At 44.1% G+C, this 19,557-nt stretch overlaps 1 protein-coding gene across 1 annotated transcript; it reads left to right on the top strand.

Annotated features, from left to right (window-relative positions):
• Nucleotides 1–927: 927 nt before the first annotated feature.
• F11R (F11 receptor) lies at nucleotides 928–19,262 on the top strand. Its single transcript, XM_031435945.2, has 10 exons — nucleotides 928–1,226; nucleotides 14,908–14,976; nucleotides 15,143–15,250; nucleotides 15,465–15,611; nucleotides 15,810–16,012; nucleotides 16,185–16,287; nucleotides 16,408–16,515; nucleotides 16,738–16,750; nucleotides 17,043–17,091; nucleotides 17,226–19,262. The coding sequence occupies exons 1-10, from the start codon at nucleotides 1,166–1,168 to the stop codon at nucleotides 17,259–17,261; spliced, it is 897 nt and encodes a 298-aa protein (XP_031291805.1). The 5' UTR covers nucleotides 928–1,165; the 3' UTR covers nucleotides 17,262–19,262.
• The last annotated feature ends 295 nt before the right edge of the window (nucleotides 19,263–19,557 follow it).

The raw sequence follows: 19,557 nt of genomic DNA, 5'->3' as shown, positions 1-19,557 counted from the left end.
GAAAGGTCAAAGAATATCACTGTTTTGGATACAAGTCTGGATATTTTACTTGCAATGAGATAAGGTTCAGGAATTTTTCCCACAGGCAACCTGGATATACTAAGATCAGTTAAAATTAAATCATTATAAATAGAAACTAGTAATAGTAACTATGTTGAACATGAATTTCAATTAAAAATGACTTAACAATATCAATATTAAGAGAAAGCTTGAGTATCAACATAGTACAAAGAGGGCTTAGTGTGACTCAACTATTAGTCACAGTGAGAAGATAAATAACTCTGAAATGCAGGGTGCTCTGCTGACTGATCAAACATGTGTAAAGGACATATCCACAGTCACTCAGAGTGTTTATAGAGTATCTGTAGGTCAGTTTGTATAATTGGGTGTGTTTGGTAATGTAATCCTGCTTTTCCTACTATTGAACTGAGTGTTCCCTTCCCCTGCGTTTTCCCTTTCTTTTTCCTTTCCTCCTCTTTCTATAGCCCAACTCTCAAAGCCCCTGAGTGCTGCGAATGGAGTCGACAGAGGAACATGTTTTGGGGGTAATGTCAAGATATCATTTCACTTCTCTTCTGGTCTTCTCCCCCACCCTCTCATATTAATATATGTGGTTTTCAGTTACCGAAGGACGGGACCAGGGTTTCTGCAGCACCCAGCAATTTACATTCGAACAACCAACCAAATAAAACCAGGCCTATCTCTCGCAGGTCCCACTGTACAATCCCTTTCCCTACCTCCTCCTTTAAGATGGTCCTCTAATCTTCCAGCTCCAACTCAGAATCCAGCCAGTCGGAAAGTCCCTACTTCAGGAACGCCGCCCAATCAGGGTGCCCTCACCTGCAGAAGGTGAGGCATGGGTCTCCTTACACGACCGTCTCCGGGGCCGATCAGAGGCGGCTCGAGCTTGGAAAGGAGCCAATCTGCCCCAGTAGGGAGTAGTGGGCGGAGTTTTACCTGGCGACGGTGAATCGCTCAATGGAGCGGCGGCTCCCTCCACCAATCGGAATGTGCAGAGGCGGGTGCTGACCAATCGGGCGTGGAAGGAAGGGCGGGGCGGGGGCTCAACCTGGCCGCTGGAGTTTAGTCCCTGCGCTGCTGTGGGAGAAGCTGTGTCTGTTCTCAGGGCTCCGGCGGCCGCCGTCTTGTTGGGATCTTGCTCGTGATGGGGACAATGACGAAAGCTGGCTGGAAACAGTTGCTTCTCTTCACGTCGGTGATCTTGTGTAAGTTCCCGGAGTTTCGGGAGAAACCCGTGGGTCTAGTCAGAGGTTAGAGGGAGGCGCTCCCCACATCTCTTGCCGGGCAGAGGGGAGGGGTTCAGAAACTAGCCCGCCTCACCCTCCTAGTCCTCTTTGCCACCGCTGGCTCGTCCCTCTTCTTTCCCCTCCCCCTTCCCCTGGTGTGTGGCTGGCTCCCCTCCCCCACATCGGCGAATAGTGACCCCTCCTTTTAACACCCACCAGTTGGGAGCTGCCCCTTCCACATATTAACCATAAATAACGGGGAGGGGTGGGTTCCCCATTCCTCCATCCTCATTTACTGATGAGGGCCAGTGGGCCTGCCCACAAACACCCACACAGCCCGGATCACGCATCTGGGAAGGGCCATCCTGCCCCTCCGACAGGCATCCAACATCCGCGAACAACCCGGGAGAAGTCGTGAGCCTCTCATCCCCTTACTCCCTCGGCCCCTGGATACTCTGTTTCTGTTTCTCTGAAGTGTCCTCAGAAAATCTAATGGAGGTGGGGTGGAAGTCTCTTTAGCTTTCCTCGGATCTTTGGGTTGCTGTGGTTACTCTGGAAAAAGTGTCTGGGTGCAAAATCTGAAAAAAAAAAAAGAAAATAAAATTGACATCTGAAATTTCTCAGAGCACAGCACTCAAAGTTCCTTTCTAGAATAACTACTTCAAGAGTTCTTAATAAACGTTGTTAACTGAGTGGCTATTCCCAGGAGGAGGACCTGTCTTCTGGTTGGCTGGATCGTTCTCAGAGCCAGAACTCTCCGCTTCCCCTGGCCATGTTTGAGAGTTTTTGTTTCCTTTGTAAACTCCCTTTCCTGTGGAACAGTGAGGCTCACTCGCTGGGACATGCCTCTGTCTATAGATATGTTTGTGCCTGGCTGAATGTATGGTTTGTGCCTTAGTCTACCTATGTTTGCACCTGTACGCTTATCTCTGATTCTTGAGTGTCTGCATGTGTGCTTCTGTGGATGATTGTATCAGTATGTGATCTGCAAGAATCTCTGTTTTTCCCTCAAGGTCCAGGTTTTAGGAAGTGTAAAAGAAATGAACGATTACAATCAATATTGGTAGTTATAAGGTAATTCACTTCACTTAATTTGAAGGGGTGCCATTAGATAGATGGATTGACTACCCCTTTGTCCCTAATAACAAAAACATTAAGCCTTGGGGTGGACTGGACGAGTGACAAGTCTAATCCTCTCTCTATTGTACAGATAAGGAAACAGGTACAAAGAGGGGAAATGACTTTGCCAGACTGACAAAAGGACCTGGGAATGGAACCAAAGTCTCCTGACTCAATTCTCATTTTCCACTCCTGGGTCCAGCATCTCAGGCACCCTGTGTCACAGGAACCAGCATATCAAACATCAGTTTGGGATACTGCTACAGTGTCCCTATCTTATCTACCTTTTTCAATTTTTCTTTCCAACTAGATTTTTTTTCTTCTCTCACTTCTCCCTTTCATTCTACTCCTCTATTTCCCTTTTTTCTTCAAGTACCATTCTTTTCCTCCCCCATTTACTTCTGCCTGTATAAGCTTCCTAGAGCTGCATCCTTTCCCCCTTCCTCTTTCTTCCTTTTCTCTACCCCTCATTTTCTATAATAATCCCACAATAATCAAATACTGGTGTTGAATGTGTTGTGATACCACCCTTCTGAGCTTGGGAATGTCTGCTAGTCTGTTCAGGGACTTGAGAAACAATGGTTTAGTGGAAGCTTGAGATGAAGCCGCAATAGCTGGACGAGACAGTAAATCCTGGGAAGTAACATGTCCAAGAGATGGAGGAACTGACCGTTTCACATTTAAATAGGGCTAGACCTGAGGGGAACAATGTGATTAGTACAATGAGAATGGAAATAGAACCCACCTGGGTTCTAGCTTGGTTTTCTGCCTTATTTGTGATTTTAGGCTAGTAACTCAGTCTTTTCATCTGTAAAACAGGAGCAATAATACTTGTCCTGAGGATCCACCAGGATAATAGCTATATTACATATACATGAAGGGATTATTATTGGGCAGCTATTATCCCCTTTGGATTTTGTGAGGATGAAAGAATGCTGTCCCTAGTGGAGCAGGTCAAAGGAAGCAGGGAGAGACACTGCTAGATTCCAAATGGCAAGAGTGAAAAAGTTGGGGCTCTTGGGCATCTAGTCTGCCTCTGGGATGTTGGAAGTACATATAGGATGCCCACGTGTTCTTCCTCCTCCCTTCTGGGTTGCTCCTCATTGTAAGCTCTGCCTTCAGGGAGGAAGAACAAAGGATTAAGTAAAGACCCAAACCCAGTCTGGGGAACCTAGTGGAGAGGAGGGCCTGAGCCTGCAGGGACAGGAATTGGAGACTAAATGCTGGGAAAACTGGGCTTGGGAAAAGCAAAACTGGTGACCGAGAGTACTATCCTCTCCCTCCCCCACTTCGAGAACCTGTGCTTAGAAAAGTTTCCAGCCATCTCCCAGGTGGGAAGAGGCATTTCTGTTTAACAGTAGAGTGTGGATAGGATGATTTGGTGTAACCACAGGGAAGGAAGAGGAAGCCTAGGCTAGAACCCTGGTTTTTGCATACACCCTCTTTACATGAGTTGTTGTGTCCTGACATTCTGGGAGGGACATTCTGGGAGACATTCTGGGAGGGAGGAACTGCTGCCCTGTGTCTGGTTCAGTGGGTGAGTCCTGGTGTTTGTTACTGATATTTCTGACTCAAGCCTTTCTAGCTTTGCTGTTCAGGCTTAGACTTACCTCAAACCATTGATTGGTGAGTCAATCCTCCTTTCCCCTCCCTCTACTGGGGGGTTGAATTTACTCCCGGGAAAGAATTGTTCCCTCGAAACCAGAACCTAGAAACTAGTGACAAACTAGTGACGCAACAAGTTGGAACCAGGAAGAGAGTGAGTGGAATTCCAGTGTCTTGACCTTTCCTACCTGGCTCCAGAACACTTTCTCTTCATATTTCTCTTTGGTTTCTTTGCGATCTGTGCTTGCCTGGGGTCTCCAGCCTCGTTTTGGTTTGGAGTAGAGCTGCTGTAATTAAAAAAAAATTTTTTTATTTAGAGTATGTTAATACATTAATGTGGTTTGAGAATCAAAATTATATTAAAGGAGTGGAAATATCACTCCTACCCTCTTCCTGTTTACTCTGTACCTCCCCTATTTTCCTATGTATCTTTCCAGTGTTTTGTTACACAGATATCAGTGTATATAAATATATATCTCTTTCTTTTCCCCTTTCTTGCACAAAAAAAAAGGCACACTATATACGTTCTACTGCATCTTGTTTATTTCACTTAGAATACACTGGAGATCTTGTCATATTGGTGTTGTGGCCTTGGCCATCAGGATATTCCACCCCCTCCCCTGCTCTTCTCCCCAGGTCACCTGGGTCAAGGGGCCCCTGTTCTGTGGATACAGAGATGGCTGACAGTTCCACTCAAAGATAGATTTAAAAGCTACACACATTTTATGTGATAGATTAGGAAATAATGGAGCTTGTTTTTCACATCTGTTAGCATTGAGGAGAGACCCTGGGGATCTCTGAATTCAGATCTGCTTCCTCTTTAGAGGGTCAGGAAATACCTGGATGGCCACTTGTCAGTTGTAATTGGGGAAGAGGTTTTACTGTTGTTCGGGGCTTGTGAGAAGCAATGTGAATGGATGCATACCGGAGTTTTCCAGGCATTGAAAACTCAGAGTTCATCTGCCTGGGACTCCCTGATAAGCAGTGTTTCTGTCTAAAGTCCGCCTGGTGTCATTTGTTTTACAGTGTGGGGGTAGGACTGGAGGAAGCAGCTGGTTGGCAGGAAGTTTGATGCCAGGCCCCTGGAGGGAGCCCTGGGCAGGCAGGCACAACCTTCCTTTGTGATAGGGAGATGGGTGGGGGAGGAGCGCTGAGCAGGTAGAACTGGAAATTCTGCTGAGAGAGGGCAGGAGGGAGCAGTGGAGTGAAAACTCTCCTGTCCTACCCTGCCATAACCACTTTCTGCCATCATCGGAGGGCTGTGCCAGCTGAGCGACGTCGCTGGAAGTGCAGCCAAGGCTGGCTGTTTAGTCCCAGCCCAGCCTGCTGTTGGGCTCACAAAGCCTTCCTCTTGCCCACGCATTCCTTGTCTGTCCCACCCCAACCTCTAGGAGTGAGTTCAGTCTTTACAGGGTGAATGCTGTGAAGGAAAGTGCAAACCGGGGGTGGAAGCCCTGGGTGCAGGTTTTAATTGTATTGCAATGTCAAATGCATTTGTTAATCCAATAAACATTGGTGTTTACTATATTCTGAGCACTGTGCTAGAGATTAGGGATTAAAAAAAAAAATGAATAACATCTACTATCCAGAAACTCTGAGGGGAGCCAGAGGTATTGTAACAATCAGCCCAGGAAGTTAGGTAAACTATGAGCATGCTGTAGCTGGGGGCTTTCCGAGGCTTTGGCTCATTTCCCTCTTCTGAGGCTCCAGCTCCCTGACAGCTGGAGAGTCCTATGAGGCTCATCTGCCTAGAGGGCAAGTTTGAATGAATCCTTAGAGAGAACCTGAGAGGCTGGCTGGCTGGCTAGCTTTCCTCTTTTCTCTTTCTCCTTCTCCTTCTCCTCCTTCTCCTCCTCCTCTTCTTTTTCTTCTTCTTCTTCTCCTCCTCCTTCTTCTTCGAATTAAAATAAACTCATAGCATGAAAGCAACTTAAGGAGAATTCTAATAATTAACAGGATGCATAGGGAAAACAAAGGTTTCTTAAAGCAGTAGAAGGAACTATCTTTTCTGTTGTGGGTTTGACCTACATGTACCAGGGATGGTAGATGGTGGGTTCTGTCAGGTGTCTGGACACCTCCACCCTCTGTGACGACCTTCTCATCACAGCATTGCTTCAAGGGGGCAAAGCACAGTGCTAGGAGCAGGGGACGATACAAACGTAATTTGGTTTCTCTGTTCCCCAGTAACTACGGACATGGACATGTATTGACTAAGTAGAATACAGGGCAGAGTGTGCCAGGGACTGTCATCACAGTACAAATGTTTGGGGAATGCAGAAGGAAAGAGTTACTTTTTAAAATGATAGGTTTTTTATGAAGAAATGATAACATGCTTAATGTGGAAAAGTTGAATAACAGGACTATAGAGAAAATAAAATCACATGTCATCCTGTTATCTAAACACTGATTGCTGGTTTTTTTATTCTAGTCTTTCCTCTTTGAATAAATGTGTGGTGTAAATGACCTGTGCAAAATATATCAGGAAAAATCAAATGGCTGTTTGGTAACACTGACCTTTCCTTAAACCTTGACTCTGTGGGCAGAAATTGATTAGGGCTCACGTCACACCAGCTCAATGGAAATCCATAGATATTGATGTTTAAACCAAACTTGTGTACTAATACTGCTTTGAGCTGTGGCTGATTTGTCAGATTAGGTAGGAATCCCAGTGGGAAAAACAAAACTGTGTTATGGGTCCCTTCTCATTTAGGTTATTAGTTAATGACTGAATATTAGTTTTAGGTGAGGTAGTTGACTACCTGCATGACAGAGAGGGTAAATATTCTACGTGCTGTCGTATGGTAGCACGTTGTGGTAAACCTTGACTCTCTGTGTGTGTGTATGTGCGCGCGTGTGTATATACATATATATATATATATATTTTAAGCAAAGTATTCTTTAAAAAAAATCCATCCTCTAGTATTCTACTGTATGGCTGTACTGTAATTTACTTAACTGCTCACCTTTTGTTGAGCATTTAGGTTTGTTTTTTTTTTTACCTTTGCTGTATGAAATAACATTAAATTATCCTTATACACATATCTTAAAGCTTGCCTTTGATTATTTTCTTAGGCTATATTCCTAGAAGTTGGGGAGAGATTAATATTGGCTGGGGAAAGGCATGATGGATCAAGAGACATTGGAACAGGATCTTGAAGGTTGAATGGGATTTCTTTGCTTGTCAGATGGAGATGCTGTGTAGTAGCACAGTAGTTTTGGAGACTTAGAATTAGGCAGGCTTGGGTTAGGATTCCCATCTTGTTTGTAGCTGTGTGATTTTGGGCAACTGTGCTAAGCCTCAGTGTTCTCATCTATATAATGGGTTGATAACAATAGTACTTGTCTCACAGTGTTTTTGGGAGAATTTAATGAGACAATGCATGTGCTCTTGTTTCTTCCTGCCCTCTTTCTATCCTTGAAGTTTATCGGATTCACATACACTGTCCAGGATCTTGATAGTGTAATAACCTCCTATTTCTTACTCAACTGTTACTTCATTTCACCTTTGAACTTTTATTTAATCATTCTGCGCTTCCTGTTGTGCCACTATTTGGATATTTCCTGTTATTCTTTATCATCCTTCCTTTCTTTTTGCCTTTGTTTTGGCTTGTCCTTTCTGCCTTTGTTTTATTTTTCTTTCCTTCTTGTGATCTGTCTGATTATTTTTTCCTCCTTAATTCACTCTTTCCCACTCTTTTTTCCTTTAAATTAAAACATTTAATACATACTGGGCTATTACACAAATGTAGAACATAGGAAAGAAAAGCTGCCTGTATTCTCATCTCTCAGATAATATGTACTTTCAAGTGTTTGGAGTCTATTCTTAGAAATTCCTTTATGTGTATACTCAGATTATTTTTATTATTTGTAAGAATAGGATCATATTCTACCTATTGTTTTTAAACTTTGGATACATTTCTATGCCAGTACTAATTGATCTATCTTGACCTTTGGGACGGCAACTTTTTTTTTTTTTTTTAAACATAGTTGTGTGATGTATCATATCCTGGAGCCAGATTACTTGGGTTAGGAGCCCAGCTCTGTGACCTTGAGCAAATTACTTAATTTCTGTGTCCCAATTAACTCACATGTAATATGGGAGCAATAATAATATTTATCTCATAGCATTATTGCAAGGATTAAATGAATTAAACCTATAAAGGACTCAGAAGAGTACCTGGTACATAATATTCAAGAAATGTTAGCTACTATTATTTTATTCATTTGGTCATGCTCAGTAACATATGTCTAGAATTTAGATATACTTATTTAAAAGTATAGGACAAAATTTGCAAAGATCTTCAAGAGTTCTGCTGATTTCAAAAAATTATTTATTTACTTTTGTTGAGGTCTAATTGGCATACAACATTATTTTAGTTTTAGGTATACAACATAATCATTGATATTTATTGACGAATGATCACCACAGTAAGTCTGTATTCATTACCATACATAATTACAGAATTTTTTTTCTTGTGACTAGAACTTTTAAGATTTACTCTCTAAGCAACTTTTAAATATGCAATACAGTATTAACTACAGTTGCGATGCTATACATTACATCTCCACGTCTTATTTATTTTATAACTGGAAGTTTGTACCTTTGACTATCTTCACCCCTTTTGCCCACTCCTCCACTCCTCACCTCTGGCAACCACCAATCTGTTTTCTATATCTATATCCTTAGTTTTGTTTGTTTGTTCTTGTTTTTGTTTTGATCCCACATATAAGTGAGATCATATGGTATTTGAATTTCTCTATCTGACTCAGTTCACTTAGCATCCATATTGTCACAAATAGTAAGATTTCATTTTTATGGCTGAATAACATTCCATTGTTTGTATATACCACACCTTCTTTATCCGTTCATTCATTGATGGACACTCGGGATGTTTCCATTTCTTGGCTACTGTAAATACTACAATGAACATGGAGGTACACTTACCTTTTTGAGTTAGTGTTTTCATTTTCTTTGGATAAATATACATAAGTGGCATTGCTGGATCATATGATAGTTCTATTTTTAATTTTTTTCCTTTGGTGGGGGGAGGTAATTAAGTTTATTTATTTATTTATTCTTAAAGGAGGTGCTGGGGATTGAACCCAAGACATCATGGGTGCTAATAAGCATGCACTCTACCCCTTGAACTATACCCTCCCCGCTATTTTTAATTTTTTGAGGAAAATTCATATTGTTTTCCATGGTGGTTTTACCAGTTTACATTCCCACCAACATGATGTTTACATGAGGGTTCCCTTTTCTCCACATCCTCATCAACATTTGTTATTTCTTGCCTTTTTGATAATAGCCATTCTAACAGGTGTGAGGTGACATCTCATTGTGGTTTTGATAATTAGTGATGTTGAACATCTTTTCATGTATCTGTTGGCCATTTGTATGTCTTCTTTGGAAAAATATGCAGAACCTCTGCCAATTTTAAAAACAGATTGTTTAGGTTTCTTTGTTTGGTTTTTGTTTGTCTTTGCTATTGAGTTGTATGAGTTCTTTATATATTTTGGATAGTAACCCCTTATCGGATGAATGAGTTGAAAATATTTTCTCCCATTCTGAGTTTGCTTTTTCATTTTGTTGGTGGTTTTCTTTGCTGTACAGAATGTTGATTCTTTCATTGTGCAGAAATGTCATCATGCTTACTGGAATCAAGGCTGTAGTGACTGGAGATTCAACCAGAATGCCCACTGCTGATGCCCAAGTTAAGCCTTTGTATTGGTCTGCATGGACTTTCATAACAAAATACCAAAGATTGGGTGGCTTAAACTGCACTCATTTATTTTTTCACATTTCTAGGGTCCAGAAGTCCAAGATCACTGTGCCGATAGGGATGATTTCCTCTGAATCCTCTCCTTGGCTTACGAGGCCTGCCCACTTGCTGCCTCTTCACGTGGTCATGCCCTCTATGCACGAGCAGCTTTGGTGTCTCCTTGTAGAATGACACCAGTCGGATCGGATTAGGGCATGTCCATTTTGACTTTAAAGGGGCCTGTCTCCAAACGCAGTCACATTCTGAAGTGCTGGCAGTTAGGGCTTTAACATATGAATTTTGAGGGAACACAGTTCAGTCTGTAACAACCATAAACCATTTGAAGATCACCTCTGCAGAAAGAGCAGTGATTTAGCCAGGTGTCTCCTCAGATGACTTGGGCCTACTTGGAGTCTTGGGTTGTCTCTTGTGGTCATGAAACAAATGGGGGTGCTTTAAGTGGATTCACATCTTTCCCCCACTTTCTGCTTCTATTTTAGACCTTGTGGTAGAAAACCTCCTGGCACTTCTTCCACTTTTGTCTCTGCACACTTCCCCTGCATGTAGGAAACAAGCCTCTACTATTATGCGTGCAGACACCTACAGACACACTGAAGTCTGGGTGTAGAAGTCACTCCCTTTAGCAAAATGACAGGTGGAAATCACTCCTGTGCAGAGAACTTTAATTCTGTTTCATAACTATGAAGGAAATTTAAAAACAATTACTTTTTAAATATGAAGCTAAGTTAGAATGCTCCTCATCCCCCACCCCTCCTGAGAACTAAACAGTTAAAAAACAAAACAAACTTTTGCTAGCATCCACATTTTTAAAAGATTGAATCAAGTTTGTTTTTCCTTCATTTGGATGTGCCCCATCTGCCAGTTTGAAAAATGGGCTTATCTTTTATAGATAAACCTTAACACGTAGATGTTATAGTGAATGGTCTGCTGTGACCTAATTTGTTAAAGCTCTATTTTGTTCCATGTCAACTTGTACCAGGCATCATGCTAAGTGCTGAGAGCTCAGAATGATAAATTAACACGTGGTCGCTGCTCCCTGGGGGTTGACTGTCTGATGAGGGCAGACATACATGTGCAGAGATGATGTCATTATAATATGAGAAGAGCTTTGACAGTATTTTGCTGGGGAAGAGAACTTAACTTGGTTATGGTGAGGACTGGGGTTGGGGTAGGTCATTTCCCAGAAAGTAACATGGATGAATGGCTCATGGCCAGACGGAGAAAGAGGGGAAAGGATGTTCTACACAGGAGGAACAGCAGGAGCAAAGGCAGAGACTGTGAGATAGCATGTCCTTGCTGGGATTGTAAGTAGTTTTGTATTGCTTGAGGGTAAACTGCAAGAGTAAAGAGGGTGATGAAGATGATAAGCTTGTCACCAGGTCAGATAGTGATGAAACTCTTGCCTTGCTGAAGAATTTGAATTTTATCTAATAGGCAATGTGAAATCATTGGAAGCTCAAAGCAAGTTTTAGATCATTGTATAGTGTAGCCTAGCCTCTGGAACTGGACTGCCTTGTTTTGAATCTGCACCAATTACCTGCTCTGGACCTCAGTTTCCCAATGTAGAAAATAAAGGTGATCATAACAGTATCACCCACCTCCTAAGATTGTTGTAAAGATTAAATGATAGTCCATGTAATGTGCTTATAACAGTGCCTGGCATATAGTAAGTGCTCAAGAAATGTTAGCTCTTTCTGCAGTAGTGGGATGGAAGATGATTTGAGTGAATCAAGATTACACAAGACAGAGAAACCAGTTGAGAGACCAAATACAATTCTTCAGGTGATGACAGCAGTAAAAAATGGCAGTTGGGTATGAATAGGAGGGGCCAACTTTGAGAGAGATTGGGGAGATGGCATTGTTATGTTTGGTATTCGATTGACTACTAATTTGTACGTGTGTACAGCATGCCAAGTGTAGGTCCAAGTTTAAGTGTGAAAGCAGGGGCCATGATGAGGCAAGGGAAAATCTAAAATAGATGAGGAGAATGGGTGGGAAACTGAGTGTTCTGATATAGATGCGATACAGTGATGGAAAGCCCTCAGCTCTGCTGGTCTATATATGAAAGTTCTAGAAAAGAGTTAGCTTTTCCAAGGCAGTTACAGTGATAGAGGAGAGATGGTTTGTTGGGCTGGGATGTAAGCATTTTTCAGGCAGTATTTATATGTATATGTCTTAACTGAAGAAAACGCTGAGGTCAGAAAAAGAAGTATGGACAGAAGGACGGATGGGCAGATGATGATAATTATAAGATTTGTGCTTCCTGTTGGTCAGACACTGTTGTAAGCACTTTATTTGTATTAGCTTGTTTAACTCTCAACAACAGCCCTTTAATGTAGAAACTGTTATTATCCCCATTTTACAAAGGGGCAAACTGAGGTTCAACATGACTAAGTGGCTTGCCCGGGTCACACAGCTCTTAAGTAACTGGAGCTGGGATTTGAATGCAGGCGGTCTGGTACCAGAGGCTTGATCAGGAATGTGAAGGGGAGTACAATTGAGGATGGCGGCTGTGTCCTGTGGTCCCCAGGAAGGAAGGACATGGTAGTGAGGCTGGACTTGACTCGTGGTGTGATAGGCATTCACAGAACATTTTGAGTATTGCAGTCAGACCGCAGGCACACGTGGGCAGTCCTGCATGGTTCAGAGGAAGGTGGGAAGGCAGTGAGGAGAAGGGCCCTGTATTTTAAACAAGAGGAGCCTGGATTAGGTAACAGCAGTCAGAATTAATGAGAGGGGGAACATGCTTGTTGCTCAGTATGTTTGTGTATATATGTGATATCATTCCTGAACGTGTTTTAGATGGGATAACCTGAGAGGATTCAAAAAAGAACTTTAGCTAAAGTCAGAAGTGATGCAGAAATGATCACCAAATTCATATGCTGTGATTTATTTATTTTCTTTTGGGTAGCCCTTTATTCCAAAGGCTAGTTTTTAGTTTAATTAGAAGCTCTTCTTTATTTGGGTGTTGTCATAGGTTGGGTTCCTGGGATGCTGACTCTGAGATGTCAATTATTGTACCAAGACATTCATTAGGGAGTGCTCTTGGGATCCACACCTACGGAAAGGAAGCAGGATTGGGCAGAGGGAGAAGCTGAGTTGCACTGTAGTCCCAACAAACCCTCAGCCTACTCCTCAGGGAGCTTGAAGCAGGAATAGCCCTTCAGTGTTGTCCCAAGCTGGGGAGTTGGCCATAGAGCAGGGGCATGTGCCCCCTCCTCTCATTGATCAGGCATTGTATGCCACTGCCCAGCCCCTGCCTGGTGGGAGGCATAGCCCTGAGCAAGACAGTGTTCTGGGTCTCCTCAAAGACAGCTGATAGAGAAAGCTGACTTGGCCAAAAAAAAAAAAAAAAAAAATCAAAGCATTTCATTATCTGCGTTCTTGATGAGAGCGGAGTCAGTGACTTCGGCGTCCTCAGTTTTCATTTTAGTAAAGGCTATTTGGTTTAATTTCTGTACCTGTTATTACATTTGATTATAGGTTTGACATTGAAATGTACTGCCAAATATACAGATACAAGGTAATATTATTTAGAAATAATTATAGATACAATGAACCTTTTAAGAGAGTGACATTTTATTATATACTTTAACTCTGTTAAACCAGCACTTTTCTGAGCAACTGTGTTGTGTGTAAAAGTATGGCATAATAAGGGAAAAAGGGAGGTATAGCAGTAACCCATATGCTAATCTCAGCTTTGACACTTCCTAGCTATGAAAACTTGGACCAGCCACTTAACCTTTTATTTGTTCATTTGTTTGCTTATTTATTTATTTAGGAAGAAACTAGTTTATTATTTCATTTCATTTCATTTATTTATTTTTACTGAACACAACATTTTAGGCACTCAGTTTTCTCATTTGTAAAACGGGAGAGAGAATACTTATCCTGACTAATTCAGTGTTGTTGTATCAAATTGAAATAAATGTATATGAATGTACTCTCTAAATATTTAGGCCAAAAAAAAAAGGGGGGGGGGTGTAGAGAAAAGAAAAGAGAAAGAAACAAGAAAAGAAAAAGAGAAAAGAACCTAAAGGACTTCAAAGAACATCTAGTTCAAACCCTTCATGTTTCAGATGAGAAGAGGGAGCCTCAAAGGTCAAGAGACCATATTCAGTGATGTGAGTAATTTAATAAAGGAAAAATGTACTTACTTTGAACAGATGTACTTACATTTATCTAAAGAAGACAGGAATTTGCTTAAAGCTATAAATAAAATATCCTTCATGAGGCTGGGCTTTGAAAGCATGAATGAGAGTAATTGTGTAAGTGCGGCTTGGTATCTGTATCACGCCATCCCAGACCCTGTCACTGGTGCTTATTTTGGAATGCGTGGGCCCCTCCTGTGAACCCTGTTGCCTCCCTCCCCCATGTTATTTAATTAACCTTGTCTCTCCTCACCTCTTCTCTCCGCCTCTTCCCCACACTACCTTTTCTTTCCCTTCTCAACTGAGCAGGAGGAAATTCTAATGAGATAATCTGAGCCCCCGTCTGGTCCTGACTCCATCTCAGAACCAGCTGTGTGATCTTAGACACGTTTCTTTGCTGCAGTTTCTCCTGTAAAACTGGGATGATAATATTTGTCCCGCTGACCTGTCATGCTTGTTTCAAGGATCAAATGATACAATGTATGTGAAAACACTTTAAAAAGCACCAAATGCCCTACAATTGTTGAGTATTATTATTATCCCATTATTGCTCCTCCCTTTCCCTCCCTCCCTTGCCTCCAGCTTTGCTGGCTTCCTGCCAGGATTGTTTGACAAGTGACTGCAATTATTGGTTGAGAAGCTTTCTCTGAACCATGAAATGTCATGTGGCAAGCAGCTCTTGGACTAGTAGGAATCTAATTAGATTATTGGGAATCATAGAGGGGGGAAAAAAAAGAAGTCGCATTTGAAAGAAACATTTTATTTCCATTGATAAAAGAAACATTGGCCTGCAATTGTAGCGAAAAGCATGTAAAGAAGATACTTAGTGTATTGGTGAGAGGGTATGAGACCCTAGAGGAGCTTGAATCTCTTGAATCCCTTTATGCTGGGATCTCAGCGCAGAGAGTCCCAGCCCTCCAAGCCCCGGCAGCTGGGATTGCTCTTCCCTCTCCATAGCATCTCTCTATCCACCCCTGATGGACCCACCTCTCTTCTTCTCAGGCTCCCTGGCGTTGGGCAGGGGTGCAGTGTACAGTTCTGAACCAGAAGTCAGAGTTGCTGAGAATAAACGTGAGTTGGGAGGGGCTGTGGAGGGTGGCAGAGGTCGAGGGGGAAGGGAGGTGAGCAGGTGCAGACCCCTGGGGAACCTCCAGCCCAGACTGTGGTTTGAGCCCATTTCTCATCTTCTCTGTTTGCTGCTGTTCCTTCCTCCCACTCACGTTGATCCTGTCTGCAGCTGCCACGTTGTCCTGCTCCTACTCGGGCTTTTCTTCTCCCCGAGTGGAGTGGAAGTTTACCCATGGTGACATCACCAGCCTCGTTTGCTATAACAACAAGATCACAGGTGAGTTGCTCCATCTCCTTCCTGACTGCCTGGGTTGTAGAAGGGTTGAGTGTACCTGGATTCCATGGGAGGGACTCACCCTGGGGCTCAAGACCTCCCATTGTCATCCCATTGCCAAGGAAGAGGGCCCTTGTGCATTGGGTGCCACCATCACCAGCTTCTCTTGGCTCTCCGGCTCACTCTGCTCCTGCCCCTGCTTCCTCTCTCCTGGCAGCTTCCTATGAGAACCGAGTTACCTTCTCAGATAGTGGCATCACCTTCAGTTCTGTGACCCGGAAAGACACCGGGATGTATACTTGTATGGTCTCTGATGAAGGCGGCAACACCTATGGCGAGGTCACCGTCCAGCTCATTGTGCTTGGTACGTGCCACAGGTCTTCTGTGTGGGCTTGCAGTCAACTGCTTTCCTAAACCTTAGCAGGCTCTGCTAAGCTTTGGAGCTCACTGAAGTAAGGGAGGGAGGCTAGAGCTGTTGGAAGGGGGGTGTCATCCTAGTCAGCTACTTTGCCTTCAGGCAGCCCTCCTGCCCCTGTGATCAGTACCTTCTCTCCCTTCCCAGTGCCTCCATCCAAGCCTACCATCAACGTCCCCTCCTCTGCTACCATCGGCAACCGTGCAGTGCTGTCCTGCTCAGAGAAAGACGGTTCCCCGCCATCTGAATACTTCTGGTTCAAGGATGGGGTACAGATGCCTACGGAGCCCAAGAGCAACCGTGCCTTCAGCAACTCTTCCTATAGCCTGAATCACAAGACAGGGGAGCTGGTACGGATGGGGTCAGGGTAAAATGTGTGTGTGTGTGCACATGGTTATAGCACCCCTGATGGTGAGAAGGAAGAGCAAGCAACAAGGTGAACTTGATATTAGGGTCAGGAGACATAAAAGACAGGTACTTGGCTTCTTCAAGCAAGAAGCCAATATGTTTTCTGCCCTCCAGATCTTCAATCCTGTGTCGGCCTTTGATGCTGGAGATTACACTTGTGAGGCACAGAATGGGTATGGGTCACCCATGAGGTCAGACACTGTGCACATGGAAGCTGGTGAGTGAGACTGTGGTCGGGGCTTGAGCTCAGACCCGGGGCGGGAGCCGGGGTCTGCTTTGATGTTTTCAGTACTGTAGTGTGCATTCAGGTGCCTGACCTCTCATTTATGTCCCACAGCGGAGCTGAATGTAGGGGGCATTGTGGCAGCTGTCCTTGTAACACTTATTCTCCTTGGAGCCTTGATTTTCGGCATCTGGTTCGCCTATAGCCGAGGCTACTTTGACAGTAAGTATTTACTCCCAAAGGCTCTCCTTTGTAACGTCCCCGTTTCAGGGCCTGGTTCTTGGCCACCTGAGTCCTGACCTGATGCTGAGCCTGTATGTGTCTGGTTATCTCCCAGGGAGTGCCAGTCACCCCTATCTCAGGGCTGAGTGCTAGATCCCCATCTTCCTGGCCGTGCTGTCTTATTTCCTGCTGACACTCATGGTCCCATTTCTTCTCTTTCAGGAGCAAAGAAAGGGTGAGTGAGCTGCTGTCCTGGGGCTCTCTGAAGTTGAAAACCTGGATGTATATGGTTTGAAGCTGAGATGGGCCCAGGGGAAGGGGCTGGAGGCATAGGCAACCAGCCTGGTAGGGAAGATACCCAGATCTCTACCCCTGTCCACTGTGGCCATGGGCTTGTTCTTTCCCCACACCTCCCTACCGAGAACTCTGTGCTTCTGTGAAGTTCTCAGTCCTGGCCTCTGAAGTTAGCAAGCAGAGGTTAAGGTGAGGACCAGGGGACTGAGTGTCTTCTTCTGGCTTGTCTACAGGACCTCAAGTAAGAAGGTGATTTACAGCCAGCCCACTGCTCGCAGTGAAGTGAGTATGCCTGCCTGGGGATGGGGAGGGCCTCCTGGCTGGAATGAGGGGTTTCTAGCCTGTGTATATGTGTTTGGGGGGTTATCAGCTAAAGAAGGCTATGGAGACTTGACCTGGATGTTTTATTTCCCCAGGGAGAATTCAGACAGACCTCGTCATTCTTGGTGTGACCCAGGTCCAGCTCATCTCCTGTCCTCTGTGCTTGCCTTACTCAGGTGCTACCAGACTCTGGCCCCTGATGTCTGTAGTTTCACAGGATGCCTTATTTGTCTTCTAGCCCCTACAGGGGCCCCTACTTTTATCTTAGGATGTGTTTTTTTTTTTTTTTTTTAATAATGTCAGCCATGTACCCCTTCTTCTTTCCTCCCTCCCTTCCTTTCTCACCACTACTGAGTGGCCTGGGACTTGTTTAAAGCTTTCTTTTCCCACCCCTATGAGGGAGCAGGCAGGAGTCCTGAGTGATGCCTGCTGACTCCCCTTCCAAGTAGCCAGCAAGAATGGCAGGGCCCTCACTACCCACTGCACGTAGTGGTCCTCAGCTAAGGATCTTGAGTCTGGTCCCTTGGCTCCTTCCTCCTGTACTGAGGACCGGTACCTGCTGCTCTAGAGAGGAGACTGGAGACTGGGGCAGCTGAAATGGTCGTTGCAATGCAGCGTCAAGCCTCTCCGCCTCTGCAGCCTCCCGCCTTCCCATGGGAAGTGCCACTGGGATCCTCCTGCACTGTCCTCTTCCTGAACACAAGCAGACCCAGACCGACACCAACTGTGTCAGTGGGGAAAACGGGAGCCTTTGTTGTGGAAAGTACAGTAGGCTTTTGGGGGACGCTGAGCAGAAGAGTTTTTAGACCACTGATATGAAGAAAAGAAAGCTGGAGCTGGTAGCTCAAGCCATCACCCTTCCCTTGGCTGAAACACTGGAACAACTGGGCTGACCCTTTTAAGATGTGTCTGCAGGGTTTTGGAAATTGTGTAACAATCAGCTCTGCTGAGCTTTGTGTGTGTGTGTGTGTGTGTTTGTGTGTGTGATCTTAGCTCTATGCTGAAATCGAGTGTGTGCTGGAGGGCTTCGTGGCTCTTTGGTGAGACTGTTTTTATGTGGGGATGGGAGAAATGAGATTCCTGGGCTCCTTAGTACAAATAGGAAAATCTCCAAAGCCCTGCTTCCCAGCAACCTGGGCTGGTCCCCGGATCCCTGTCCCACCCCTTCCTGGTTCCTGCCTTAAGGTGGAGGTTCTGAACACTGGACCTTCATTCTAGAGCCCTTCCTGTGCTGGGGGAGGGCATCCCAGGGGAAGCCTGCGCTGTGCTCTCGGTTCTACTTGGTCTGATCCACCCACCCCTCCAGCCTCTTCCACCCAGATGCACTGATAGACTTTCCGGAGGCTACAGGGAAAGTTGCTCTGGAGCCTGAGGCAGGATTTCTCAAATCTTTTCGAGAATCACTTTAGTAGTAGTTTAAAGTAGGAAGCACTATGTTTCGTGGGGTAGGTGTGAGTGACAGCAGGGATGAGCAGGGTAGACCTGCCTTGCACTGCTTTCCTCTTCCCACTCAGACCCTTCTTTGCCCTTGAGTCTGTTTCCCCCTCTGCTCCAGGCCTCCCTCCCCCCGGTCTATTTATTAACTAACAAGAGGACAGATAGGGGTCTTCTATGGATGATCATTTCTGCAGAGAATCCTGAGCACCACTTGGCCATGTTCTGTTCCCTGAGCTGGGAACCCCTCACAGAACTGAGTTTTCTTTTCAACAAGGATCCAGAAGGAAAAACAAAAACTAAATCAAACTGTCAAGCACCAGTAAAAAATTAACTTTCCAGTTGGAAGTGAAATCTAATTAGGCCATAAAAAATAGAGATTGTGAAACAGTTCAGTAAGAATGAGATTTTTGAAGTAGGTTTCAGTTTTGTAACATGATGGGGAGACACGGTGGGAGGGATGTGGAGAAAAGGCTGCAGGGAAGCAGAGGTGAGTCATAAGTCAGGGGCTCCTCAGTCTGAAGCAAGTGGTTCCTCCCTCCCTTCGTCACTGGTGAGGAGTGTGAGTCAGTTATTACTGCCTTGGAATTTATGGCTCCAGCTTACAACAACCCCTTTGAGTTGGAAAACACCTTGTCTGCTTTCATTTTAGAATGTCAAACCAAATTTTTGTAATAAATGTTTATTTTTCACATTGAGTTTGTTTAAATTCAGAAGTTCTATATTAAAAGAATTTGGATTCCCAGGGTGACTTGGACATCCAGAAATCTTCCCTTGTAGTCTTATTAACAGGGTAAGGATATCTGTCTACAGAGTCTGGTAGTTACATTTCAACTTAACTTACCATTGGCCTGTACTTAAATGGGAATGATTCAAATTGACATTTCCTACATTAAAGGGAGATTGGAGCTTGGGGAAGGGGGCAGTTCCACAGAGATTAGTGTTTTAGACATGAACCCAGCCCAATCAAGTATAAAATGATTGAGCATTAAG

Source organism: Camelus dromedarius, chromosome 23, assembly GCF_036321535.1.
Source record: "Camelus dromedarius isolate mCamDro1 chromosome 23, mCamDro1.pat, whole genome shotgun sequence".
Classification (NCBI taxonomy): Eukaryota; Metazoa; Chordata; class Mammalia; order Artiodactyla; family Camelidae; genus Camelus; species Camelus dromedarius.
The sequence above is the reverse complement of the archived record's forward strand: the minus strand, read 5'-3'. Positions and strand labels throughout refer to the sequence as shown.

Bases quoted from the DNA above. Each gene is read 5' to 3' on its own strand.
- F11R (XM_031435945.2), top strand. From the start codon at position 1,166: ATGGGGACAATGACGAAAGCTGGCTGGAAACAGTTGCTTCTCTTCACG. The intron at 16,013-16,184 runs GTACGGATGGGG...TCTGCCCTCCAG, and splicing joins ATCACAAGACAGGGGAGCTG to ATCTTCAATCCTGTGTCGGC. The intron at 16,288-16,407 runs GTGAGTGAGACT...TATGTCCCACAG, and splicing joins CACTGTGCACATGGAAGCTG to CGGAGCTGAATGTAGGGGGC.